Source organism: Pristiophorus japonicus, chromosome 5 (assembly GCF_044704955.1).
Source record: "Pristiophorus japonicus isolate sPriJap1 chromosome 5, sPriJap1.hap1, whole genome shotgun sequence".
Classification (NCBI taxonomy): Eukaryota; Metazoa; Chordata; class Chondrichthyes; family Pristiophoridae; genus Pristiophorus; species Pristiophorus japonicus.
The window spans coordinates 285,464,010-285,477,185 of NC_091981.1; the positions used below are offsets into that span (position 1 = coordinate 285,464,010).

General features: G+C 54.8%; 1 protein-coding gene across 1 annotated transcript in view; it reads left to right on the forward strand.

Annotated features, from left to right (window-relative positions):
• LOC139264023 (pituitary adenylate cyclase-activating polypeptide type I receptor-like) overlaps positions 1-13,176 on the forward strand; it is a 157,638-nt gene that overhangs the window by 108,548 nt on the left and 35,914 nt on the right. The window contains exons 7-8 of the mRNA XM_070880126.1: positions 5,036-5,189; positions 13,014-13,074. Of these exons, the coding sequence (XP_070736227.1) occupies positions 5,036-5,189; positions 13,014-13,074 (215 nt within the window). The remainder of the gene's footprint in view (positions 1-5,035; positions 5,190-13,013; positions 13,075-13,176) is intronic.

Sequence of the window (13,176 nt, forward strand, 5' to 3'; positions counted from 1 at the left end):
TTCGGGACACCCAACATGGCTTTATAATAAAAGGTCATGTTTCACAAATCGAATTGTATTTTTTGAAAAAGTTACAAAGTTAGTGGGTGAGGGAAGCCCAGTAGATATTGTCTACTTAGATTTCCAAGAGGCTTTTGACAAGGTACCTCACAAGAGGCTTCTCTATAAGGTCGGAGCCTCTGGTATTAGTGGAAATATATTGAGTTGGATTCAAAACTGGCTGGCAGGGCGCAGGCAACGAGTAGTTATAGATGGATTTGGATCTGTTTGGAGACCGGTCACCAGTGGTGTCCCGCAGGGAGCAGTGTTGGGACCGTTGCTTTTTACTATTTTTATTTATGATCTGGATTTTGGGGTTGGCGGCACAATTTGCAAATTTGCAGATGATACCAAGATGTGTGCGAGTGCTGGACCTTTGGAAGAAGCTCGTCTGATTCAGGCAGATAATGTGTTGGGAAACTGGGCTCATGACTGGAAAGTATGTGTAACTTAGATAAGTGCAGTGTTATACATGTGGGCAGGGCAAATGTTCAACATTCATACACCCTCCAGGGAAAGACATTAAAGATGGTGGAGATAGAAAGCGATTTGGGCATTCTAGTGCATACATCCTTAAAGGTACACGAGCAATGCTGTGCAGCGATAGCTAGAGCAAATAACGTGTTGGGGTGTATCCATAGGACAATGGAGTGTGAGATGAGGCATACTGTTTTGTCCTTGTACAAGACCTTAGTCAGGCCGCACTTGGAATACTGTGTCCAGTTTTGGTCTCTTCACATGGTGGGTGATATTGAGGCTCCAGATAGGATGCAGAAGAGGGCCACTAAACTAATTCCAAGTCTAAAGCATCTTAGTTATCAAGATCGGCTAAAAGAGTTGGGACTCTTTATCTTAGAGCAGCGTAGACTTAGGGGGGGATATGATTGAGGTTTATAAGATAATGAAGGGGATAGACAGTGTTCCAGCTGACAGGTTATTTCAACTAAATAAGTTAGGCAGGACCAGGGGGTACAAATTTAAGTTATATAAGGATAGATCCAGGTTAGATGTCAACAGCGGGGCTGGGCTGGAGATACAGACACAGAGACAGACAGAGCATTGGGGAATGCTGGCCAGGAAGAATGTTTCCGTGCCATGAGGATTAATTTGCAGCAATAAAGCAATGCGAAGAAGTGCAGCTAACTGTCCATCTTCACCTGGTGTCTTTAGCAACCTGAATACATTTGAACAAGGTCAAGCAAATTGAAAGACGTGAGTGGGGAGAGATTGGGTGGAAAAGAAGCTGGTTTTTTTCCCAGAGAATAGTAGACCTTTGGGACAAGCTGCCGTTTCATGTGGAGGATGCTGACTCCCTGAATTCCTTCAAGCAAAAGCTGGATTTGTTTCTGGCTGTGGCAGAGATTAACTCTTACAGAAGGTAGGTACTTCAGGGAATTTAATAGCCAGAGTCATCTCCTGGACTAGTTTCGAAAGCCTACATGAGTCGTAGAGGAATTTCCCAGTTTTTTTCCCCCTCAAATTGGCCTGGGTTTTTTATCTGGTTCTTTGCCGCGCCCAGGAGATCACATGGGTGGGGTGGAGTGTACATGTTGTGATACACAAGGTATCTCAATTGTGTGGGACAGTCTCGATGGACCAGATCATCTTTACCTGTTTGTCATTGTTCGTATGTTCGTTTGCTTGTAGTTCTCCCCGGTGTCCTGGCCAATATTCAATCAACATCACAAAAACAGATTATCTGGTCATTATCACATTGCTGTTTGTGGGAGCTTGCTGTGCACAAATTGGCTGCCACATTTCCTACATTACAACAGTGACTACACTTCAAAAGCTGTAAAATGCTTTGGGATGTTCTGAGGTCATGCAAGGTGCTATATAAATGGAAGTTTTTATTACATTGCTTCACTCAAGTTGTCAGAAAAAGATTGAATTCTATTTAACCGGACTGTGAATGATTGGGAGTGGGCTATAAAGAGGTCCCTGTCTGGTACGCTGAACTTGCACATGATTAACGGAATGTAGGAGGGATTGATGGAGACCTTCTCCGCTTCTTTTCTCGAGGTCATAAGGATAAGATAGTCACTAATAAATCCACTAGAGAATTTAGGAGAAACCTCTTTACCCAAAGAGTAGAAAAAATGTGGAACACTCTATCACAAGAAGTGGTTGAGGCAAATACCATAGATATATATACATGAGGGAGAAAGGAATAGAAGGATATGCTGATATTGTGAGATGAGAGGGGTGGGAGGAAGCTCGTGTGGAGCATAAACACTGGAATAGATCAGTTGGGCCGAATGGCATATGAAGAAAGACTGGATCGACTAGGCTTGTATTCAATGGAATTTAGAAGAATGAGAGGGGATCTCATAGAAACATATAAAATTCTGATGGGGTTGGACAGGTTAGATGCAGGAAGAATGTTCCCGATGTTGGGGAAGTCCAGAACCAGAGGTCACAGTCTAAGGATAAGGGGTAAGCCATTTAGGACCGAGATGAGGAGAAACTTCTTCATTCAGAGAGTTGTGGGCATGTGGAATTCTCTACCACAGTAAGTTGTTGGGGCCAGTTCATTAGATATATTCAAAAGGGAGTTAGATGTGGTCCTTACGGCTAAAGGGATCAAGGGGGTATGGAGAGAAAGCAGGAATGGGGTACTGAAGTTGCATGATCAACCATGATCATATTGAATGGTGGTGCAGGCTCGAAGGGCCGAATGGCCTGCTCCTGCACCTATTTTATATGTTTCTGACTCTATGGTCGGAGTTTTGCCGGTGCTGAGGAGATGGGATCGGAGGCGGGTCAGCTGTGAAATTTGGAAATGATTGTAGATCCGGATCCTGCTGTCAACCCAACTCCACGCTAGTCTCTCATGTGCTGGATCTGTCAGCGCTGAACAGGCCCGACACCAAGCAACGGGGGACGCAGTTTAGGTTATTAAGACAATTAAAAGGCAACTAAACACCATTTTGAGCTATACATACCATTTTCCAGCTTTTTCACAAGGTTCACAGTGCTCAGGTAGCATGTCAGGTTACTAGGTCGGGTGTTCAATCAGTATCCATTTTTCCGAATAGCTGACAGCTGTAAATGGGGTATAAAAGCTCCCATTTCACAGCTGTTCACTTTGCAATCTCAGAAGCTGGAGCCTTGAGGATTTGGAATACACTTTTGAACTTTATGCAGGTTGGAAGTAAACTCTCTATCCACTGTCACTTCCTTGGGACAACCTCTCTCACCACTGACAGGTCGCTTCTGTCGCCTCAACCTCACCTGCCATCTATTTCATCAGCATCGGTGCCCTTGAAAAAAATCTCACTTTGGTCCTCAAAATCCCAGCACAATCAACCCCAACACCAGCATCACCAGGCACACCAGCAGTACCAACAACAGCACAGACCTTCTCCGCAATCACCTGATGCTGCACAGGACACAGGGCTTCAGTACCCGACCACATTGCTGCCCGGGAGGCCAGGGATGGCCTCACCATGGCCAGATTTACTTCACTTGACGCTGTACACTCTGGCTGCCACATGATGCGCCAGGTTGGCACCACCCCACACCAACACCATAAAGCATCCCTACAATACCCAAGCCATTCCTTTCACACTCATCAGCATTGCAGGGAGTACCGTTCTGTCTCACCATTCACTGCAACTCACTAACCCACGTCCAAACGTGCACACAAATCTGTCCAAGAAAGCAAAGTGTTGAAAATAAAGATTTCAATGTTTGACATTTATTAACAGAAACTTTACATGAACATTGGCTAAAACACCCAAGTCCCGACCATTGTGTGTTGTTAGTTGCTATGATCCCACTAGGATGAGGGTGAGTGTGAGGGGTGGCTAGTGAGATAGGGAAGTGATAATGTAGATAGAGATGGAGGGATGGATGGAGGTGCAGGGTCAGTTGGTGTGAGTAAAGATGTGCAGGGGTAGGGTAGGGAAGGCAGAGTGATGGGAATGTGATGAGAGGCACAGCAGGATGAGGTTGAGTGTGGCTTTGCAGTAACATTTCGTGATCTACTGAGATAATTGAAAGGTTTGTGCCATTGCAGCCAGCTCCTCCTGACGACAGCTCTGCTTGTGCCCTCCTGTGCAATGTGCAACCAGGCTGTGTTGATCTCCTGGGGAGGTCTCCTCTGCCCATTGGAAGGGAAGAGGACCTCCCTGCATGCAGCCATGCATCGCTGTGCAGTGGCTTGTCAGTGTTTGCAGCACCTCAATGCTGCATAACAGTGACAGAAGAACGGTCAAAATCATTGTGGGCATAGTCCCTTTAAGGAATCCGGCTGATGACGTCTCATCAACTGAGGTCACTGGATCCACATCCTTTCCTCAACATAAGCCCAATCATCGTAAAATCACTTCTACAGAGCGGGATGGAGCCGGCAGCGAGTTGGGACCTCGCTATGGATATTGCCTGCCTCGCTCCCGCCTCAGGAGGTGAAATCGTGACCCATGGCGGGAATTTTAACATGGGAAGTGGGTGCAGGTGGCAGCTAAAACTGGCAGGAAGGTGACTCCAACATGCCAACTTCCAGGTTTTACTGAGGCGGCACAGGGGCCTGTCAGGCCACCTGCTCCCAGGAGGCGGGTTGGCTTTTAAAATATGTCAATGAGATGGGAAGCCTCGGTACTGTACTGTGGCTGGCAGATTTCCCGGGCCTCGGGAAACGCGCCAACTACAGTGAAGGCGAGGTCAGCCTCGGGTGCCACTCCTTGTGGGCCAGGACTGGTTCGTCCCGGCCCCCCAAACCCTCCCACCATCAGACCTCACCCCCCCCCCAATAGAAACACTCCCCCCCGGGATCGTACCCCTCCGGGGTTGGGAATCAAATCCACCTTTGGGATCGGACCTCCAGAGTGTTTCCCGCCCGACTGGAGGCCAAACCCGTCAATCGGGCTGACTTGTGGGCCGGGAATCTGTCAGGACCGAGAGTCGCACATTGTGGAGTTAAATCGCGGCGGGGAATAGAAATTGCTCCCCCACCCCACTATGTAACTCAATATCTTTCTTTTTGTTTTTACAGGTGACTTGTAAAGCTGTCACCGTATTCCTTCACTACTGCGTCCTGGCCAATTGCTCATGGCTTCTAGTGGAAGGGCTGTACCTTCAAACGCTGCTCAGCCTAACGTTTGTATCAAACAGAAAGTACTTCTGGTGGTACTGCGTTATTGGTTGGGGTTGGTATCTCCTTCTTGTTTCCTGCATCAAGAGCTGGGTGGGGTCATGGGCCGATCGTGGGTAGCTCGCTGCATTGCCGATTTTACGAATGCGGGGTGGGGGGAGGGAGGCTGGTGGGGCTAGGGGGTGCAGGGGGGAGGCTGGGGGTGTGGGGGGAGGCTGGGTGATGGGTGGGGGGGTGGGGCATGCGTGAGGGGAGGCTGGGGGGGATGGGGGGAGGCTGGGAGGGGTTAGGGGTGTGGGGGGGGAGGCTGGGGGTGGGGCGTGCGGGGGGAAGGCTGGGGGGATGGGGGGAGGCTGGGGGGGGTGGGGGGGTGCAGGGTGCGGGGTGAGGGGGGGAGGCTGTGGGGGGTATGTGGGGTGAGGGGGGGCGAGGTGGGGTGAGGGGGTGGGGGCGAGGTGGGGAGAGCGATTTTATGATCATTCAGATCGGCTCCAATTGTCACTGTGTCCCAGAACGTTTTCCCTGAAACTAAGGCAGCGGGCTGTCGGGGGAGAGAACATTGCATTGTTGAAATATAATTGCCCAAAGAAGCCAAGTGGGAGATGAGAATGATGTTTTTTCACTCAGCGAGTTATGATGATCTGGGAATTGTTGCCTGAAGGGGCAGTGCGAGCAAATTCAGTAGGAACTTTCAAAGGGGAATTGGATATGCATTGTTAAGTGTGGAAGAACTCCACAAGACTGAGTACTGTGAGCTAAAACTGATGTGACCTTAGTCTCTTTTAAATACAACTCCAGAGTGCCTAAGCAGCATGGCAGACGACCTTTTATACTCCCTTGCATGAGGTGTGCAGGTGACCCTTGGGCCTCCAACAGTTCCGCCCTCTGGTGGCAAGTCTTACAGTTACAATGTTTACATACCTAACATATACTTTAAAAGGAAAACAGTTGGCAGGGCTATGGGGAAAGAGCGGGGGAGTGGAACTAATTGGACATCTCTTACAAAGAACCGGTGCAGACAGTTTGGGCTAAACGGCCTCCTTCGGTGCTGTAAGCTTCTATGATTCCCATATCACAACTGTGACTACACTTCTAAAGTACCTCATTGGCTGTAAAGCACTTGCAGAGGTCCTGGGGTCGTGAAAGGCGCTGCTATAGAAATGAAAGTCTTTCTTTGCTTTCTGTTTAAAGATCACTGCCCTAATTATAATCAATACACTGATCATATCAGATTCCACTAATTCAATTTTAATGCTCACTCAATCTGCGGCTTGGGCTGACTATGTAACCTCGTCCCTACGATCTGCGCACTTTGAGACAGAGCAGACTGCCTCATCGTGCATGGGAAATCGGAAATTGGACAAAATGGGGACGTTGAAGTTGACTATATACTTATAGAAATGCCGGGGAGGGGGCGTTCATTCCAATGCTGTGATCTTAGCCCGAGGCTCAAGTACTGGTTGTGTACATACTTGTCTCACTTCATTCTCGGGGTCAATCCCAGGTCCTGAGGTGAGATTACCGCCTTGTACGGTATTTCAGAATGATAAAAGGGTTAAATTATTAGGACAGGCTAATTAGACGAGGCTTGTATTCCCTTGAGTGTAGAAGATTAAGGGGTGATCTAATTGAGGTGTTTAAGATGACATAGTCGACATATTTACCGAGGCGTATGAAAGCATGGGCCTTACGCTAAACATCAGTAAGACAAAGGTCCTCCACCAGCCTGTCCTCGCTGCACAGCACTGCCCCCCAGACATCAAGATCCACGGCGTGGCTCTGGACAACGTGGACCACTTCCCTTAACTCTGGAGCCTCCTATCAACAAGAGCAGGCATTGACGACGAGATCCAACACCGCCTCCAGTGCGCCAGTGCAGCCTTCGGTCGCCTGAGGAAAAGAGTGTTTGAAGACCAGGCCCTCAAAACTGTCACCAAGCTCATGGTCTACAGGGCTGTAGTAATACTCGCCCTCCTGTATGGCTCAGAGACGTGGACCATGTACCGTAGATACCTCATGTCGCTGGAGAAATACCACCAGCGTTATCTCTGCAAGATCCTACAATCCCCTGGGAGGACAGACGCACAAACACTAGCGTCCTCATCCAGGCCAACATCCCCTGCATTGAAGCACTGACCACACTTGATCAGCTCCGCTGGGCGGGCCACATATTTTGCATGCCAGATACGAGACTCCCAAAGCAAGCGCTCTACTCGGAACTCGTCCACGGCAAACAAGCCAAAGGCGGGCAGAGGAAACGTTACAAGGACACCCTCAAAGCCTCCGTGATAAAGTGCGACATCCCCACTGACACCTGGCAGTCCCTGGCCATAGACCGCCCTAAGTGGAGGAAGTGCATCCGGGAGGGCGCTGAGCACCTCGAGTCTCGTCGCCGAGAGCATGCAGAAATCAAGCGCAGGCAGCGGAAGGAGCGTGCGGCAAACCAGGCTCCCTGCCCACCCCTTCCCTCAACGACTATCTGTCCCACCTGTGACAGAGACTGTGGTTCTCGTATTGGACTGTACAGCCACTTAAGAACCCATGCTAAGAGTGGAAGCAAGTCTTCCTCGATTTTGAGGGATTGCCGATGATGATGATTAAGATGATTAAAGGAGTTGCTCGGGTAGATAGAGAGAAACTGTTTCCTCTGGTCGGGGAGTCCAGAACAAGACGGCAAAACCTTAAAATTAGAGCTAGGCCATTCAGGGGTGATGCCGGGAAGCACTTCTTCACACAAAGGGTGGTGGGAATCTGGAAAGCTGTTGAGACTGGGGGTCAATTGAACATTTCAAAACTGAGATTGATCGATTTTTGTTGGGCGGGTAAATAGTTACGACACACATCAGCCATGATCTAATTGAATAGCAGAACAGGCTCAAGGGACTGATTTGCCTAATCCTGTTTTTGCAATCGCTCCCTGATCATCATGTCATATCATGCTGTACATACATAGTTGATCCCAGGAGTGTGTTTGGCAATGTCAGTATTTTGCCGCATTCCTGATTTTTGTTTATATTTTCTTACTGTATATAAATGACCTTTTGTTTTTTGGTTCGCTGGTGTCTACGCACATTAAAATCGTCTGGAAAATGATGGGCCGGCAGAGACCAGCTGGTCCATCACGCCTGTCCCACACTCACGATGGCAAGAGCATCATAACAAGACACTTCCTCCACCCGTCTTCACACAGGAACCCCACAGCCGCAGTCATCTCATCTTCTGGGAGAGGCAAAAATCCAAAGGAAACTCCAGGCCCAGTAAGGGAAAGCAAATACAGATTGAACCTCCCTTATCAGGCACCCTCGGTACCTGGCCTGTGCCGATTAAGGGATTTTGCTGGATGAGGGGAGATCAGTGCCCTGAGGTCGGGTTGGGGGAGGGGGCGGGGGGCGGTGGGGTGGGGGGGGTGGGAGGAGGTCGGCGCCCCGGGCAGGCCTGAAATGTCGGCGCGGCCCCAGTGAGTATCGAAGTGGCCCCAGTGAGTGTCAGAGTGGCCCCAGTGAGTATCGAAGTGGTCCCAGTGAGTGTCGGAGCGGCCCCAGTGAGTATCGAAGTGGTCCCAGCGGTCGAGTGTCGGAGCGGTCCCAGTGAGTGTCGGAGCTGCCCCAGTGAGTATCGAAGTGGCCCCAGTGAGTGTCAGAGTGGCCCCAGTGAGTATCGAAGTGGTCCCAGTGAGTGTCGGAGCGGCCCCAGTGAGTGTCGGAGCGGCCCCAGTGAGTGTCGGAGCGGCCCCAGTGAGTGTCGGAGCGGCCCCAGTGAGTGTCGGAGCGGCCCCAGTGAGTGTCGGAGTGGCCCCAGCGGCCGAGTGTCGGAGCGGCCCCAGTGAGTGTCGGAGTGGCCCCAGCGAGTGTCGGAGTGGCCCCAGTGAGTGTCGGAGCGGCCCCAGTGAGTGTCGGAGCGGCCCCAGTGAGTGTCGGAGCGGCCCCAGCGGCCGAGTGTCGGAGCGGCCCCAGCGGCCGAGTGTCAGAGTGGCCCCAGCGGCCGAGTGTCGGAGCGGTCCCAGCGAGTGTCGGAGTGGCCCCAGCGAGTGTCGGAGTGGCCCCAGCGAGTGTCGGAGTGGCCCCAGCGGCCGAGTGTCGGAGCGGTCCCAGCGAGTGTCGGAGTGGCCCCAGCGAGTGTCGGAGTGGCCCCAGCGAGTGTCGGAGTGGCCCCAGCGGTCGAGTGTCGGAGCGGCCCCAGTGAGTGTCGGAGCTGCCCCAGTGAGTGTCGGAGTGGCCCCAGCGAGTGTCGGAGCGGCCCCAGTGAGTGTCGGAGCGGTCCCAGAGAGTGTCGGAGTGGCCCCAGCGAGTGTCGGAGCGGTCCCAGCGAGTGTCGGAGCGGCCCCAGTGAGTGTCGGAGTGGCCCCAGTGAGTGTCGGAGTGGCCCCAGCGAGTGTCGGAGCGGCCCCAGTGAGTGTCGGAGTGGCCCCAGCGAGTGTCGGAGCGGCCCCAGTGAGTGTCGGAGCGGTCCCAGTGAGTGTCGGAGTGGCCCCAGTGAGTGTCGGAGTGGCCCCAGCGAGTGTCGGAGCGGCCCCAGTGAGTGTCGGAGCGGCCCCAGTGAGTGTCGGAGTGGCCCCAGCGAGTGTCGGAGCGGCCCCAGTGAGTGTCGGAGCGGTCCCAGTGAGTGTCGGAGTGGCCCCAGTGAGTGTCGGAGCGGTCCCAGCGAGTGTCGGAGCGGCCCCAGTGAGTGTCGGAGCGGTCCCAGCGAGTGTCGGAGCGGCCCCAGCGAGTGTCGGAGCTGCCCCAGCGAGTGTCGGAGCGGCCCCAGTGAGTGTCGGAGCGGCCCCAGCGGTCGAGTGTCGGAGCGGCTCCAGTGAGTGTCGGAGCGGTCCCAGCGAATGTCGGAGCGGTCCCAGCGAGTGTCGGAGCGGTCCCAGCGAGTGTCGGAGCGGCCCCAGCGGTCGAGTGTCGGAGCGGTCCCAGCGAGTGTCGGAGCGGTCCCAGTGAGTGTCGGAGCGGCCCCAGCGGTCGAGTGTCGGAGCGGCTCCAGTGAGTGTCGGAGCGGTCCCAGCGAATGTCGGAGCGGTCCCAGTGAGTGTCGGAGCTGCCCCAGTGAGTGTCGGAGTGGTCCCAGCGAATGTCGGAGCGGTCCCAGTGAGTGTCGGAGCTGCCCCAGTGAGTGTCGGAGTGGTCCCAGCGGCCGAGTGTCGGAGCGGCCCCAGTGAGTGTCGGAGTGGCCCCAGTGAGTGTCGGAGCGGCCCCAGCGAGTGTCGGAGTGGCCCCAGCGAGTGTCGGAGTGGCCCCAGCGGCCGAGTGTCGGAGTGGCCCCAGCGGCCGAGTGTCGGAGCGGCCCCAGCGAGTGTCGGAGTGGCCCCAGCGAGTGTCGGAGTGGCCCCAGCGAGTGTCGGAGCGGCCCCAGTGAGTATCGGAGTGGCCCCAGCGAGTGTCGGAGCGGCCCCAGTGAGTGTCGGAGTGGCCCCAGCGAGTGTCGGAGCGGCCCCAGTGAGTATCGGAGTGGCCCCAGCGGTCGAGTGTCGGAGCGGCCCCAGCGGTCGAGTGTCGGAGCTGCCCCAGCGAGTGTCGGAGTGGCCCCAGCGAATGTCGGAGCGGTCCCAGCGAGTGTCGGAGTGGCCCCAGCGGCCGAGTGTCGGAGTGGCCCCAGCGAGTGTCGGAGTGGCCCCAGCGAGTGTCGGAGTGGCCCCAGCGAGTGTCGGAGCGGTCCCAGCGAGTGTCGGAGTGGCCCCAGCGAGTGTCGGAGTGGCCCCAGCGAGTGTCGGAGTGGCCCCAGCGAGTGTCGGAGTGGCCTCAGCGAGTGTCAGAGTGGCCCCAGCGAGTGTCGGAGTGGCCTCAGCGAGTGTCGGAGTGGCCCCAGCGAGTGTCGGAGTGGCCTCAGCGAGTGTCAGAGTGGCCCCAGCGAGTGTCGGAGTGGCCTCAGCGAGTGTTGGAGTTGCCCCAGCGAGTGTCGGAGTGGCCCCAGCGAGTGTCGGAGCTGCCCCAGCGAGTGTCGGAGTGGCCCCAGCGAGTGTCGGAGTGGCCCCAGTGAGTGTCGGAGTGGCCTCAGCGAGTGTTGGAGTTGCCCCAGCGAGTGTCGGAGTGGCCCCAGCGAGTGTCGGAGTGGCCCCAGCGAGTGTCGGAGTGGCCCCAGCGAGCGTCGGAGTGGCCTCAGCGAGTGTTGGAGTTGCCCCAGCGAGTGTCGGAGTGGCCCCAGCGAGTGTCGGAGTGGCCCCAGCGAGTGTCGGAGTGGCCCCAGTGAGTGTCGGAGTGGCCTCAGCGAGTGTCGGAGTTGCCCCAGCGGCCGAGTGTCGGAGTGGCCCCAGCGAGTGTCGGAGTGGCCCCAGCGGCTGAGTGTCTGAGCGGCCCCAGCGAGTGTCGGAGTGGCCCCAACGAGTGTCGGAGTGGCCCCAGCGAGTGTCGGAGTGGCCCCAGCTATTGTCGGAGTGGCCCCAGCGGCTGAGTGTCGGAGTGGCCCCAGCGAGCGTCGGAGCGGCCCCAGCGAGCGTCGGAGTGGCCCCAGCGAGCGTCGGAGTGGCCCCAGCGAGTGTTGGAGTTGCCCCAGCGAGCTGAGTGTCAGAGTGGCCCCAGCGAGTGTCGGAGTGGCCTCAGCGAGTGTTGGAGTTGCCCCAGTGAGTGTCGGAGTGGCCCCAGCGGCCGAGTGTCGGAGTGGTCACAGCGAGTGTCGGAGTGGCCCCAGCGGGCTGAGTGTCGGAGTGGCCCTAGCGAGTGTCGGAGTGGCCCCAGCGGGCTGAGTGTCTGAGCGGCCCCAGCGGGCTGAGTGTCTGAGCGGCCCCAGCGGGCTGAGTGTCGGAGTGGCCCCAGCGGGCCGAGTGTCTGAGCGGCCCCAGCGGGCTGAGTGTCGGAGTGGCCCCAGCGGGCTGAGTGTCGGAGTGGCCCCAGCGGGCTGAGTGTCGGAGTGGCCCCAGCGGGCTGAGTGTCTGAGCGGCCCCAGCGGGCTGAGTGTCGGAGTGGCCCCAGCGGGCTGAGTGTCGGAGTGGCCCCAGCGGGCTGAGTGTCGGAGTGGCCCCAGCGGGCTGAGTGTCTGAGCGGCCCCAGCGGGCTGAGTGTCGGAGTGGCCCCAGCGGGCCGAGTGTCTGAGCGGCCCCACAGTCAAGGTGGAGGTCGGCCTTGTTGTGCGCATGTGCCCCCGGACACCGGAATCATGCCGGACTAGCGGGGGTGCCAGATAAGGGAGGTCCAACCTGTACCCTGGAAATTTCCGCTCACACAGTCTTGAGACGGAGTGATAAGAACATAACAATTAGGAGCAAGAGTCGGCCATTGGGCCCCTTGTGCCTGTTCCGCCATTCAATATCATGGCTGATCTTCAACCTCAACTCCACTTTCCTGCACTATCCGCACAATCCCTTGATTGCCTTAATATCCATGGAGATGTGAGCCTTGTTCTCGGGGCTTGACAACACAATCGCAATAGAGGCAGGCACGATGTTCAACCGGGGCCTGATAATGTAATCAGATTGGCCTCGGGCATCATCGGGACGGCCGAGGTGGCCCCTCTCAGCCCCCGCCTCTCCCGCCCTCCCTCCTTACCCTTTCCCCCTCCCTCCTTACCCTCCCCCCTCCCTCCTTACCCTCCCTCGCTCCTGCCCTCCCTCCTTACCCTCCCCCACGTACTGATTTCAACTGCCAACCACTGGCTGGGAAGTTGAAAATAAGCCCCTCCCTCCCAACCGGAAGCAAAGGGAGACAAACTGATCTGGGTACAAGGGTATTTGCAGGGCATTAGGGCTACATCAACACAGACTGTTAACATAGGAAAGTCCTATTATAACTGATTACATGCCGATTTTCAATGGTAAATGTTGACATTAATAGTGTAGTCAAATAATAGAGGTGAAGTTTTCATGTATAATCGAATGTAATTATAGCATAGAGTTAAATAAGTGTTGCCTTAATGTGTTTAAATAAAAATTTCCTTAACCGATTTGCTTCTCTATCTTCAATAGGTGCACCAATCATTGTACTCGCAATCTGGAGCGTGCTAAAGCTGTCTTTTGAAAACAGTGGGTAGGTCTAAATCAATTCTGAAATCTAGAGTCCGCTGTGCCTGATGCTTTTGAGCTTTTTTTTTTCTGATGACATGTTGCACCATCATGTACCTAATAAAAG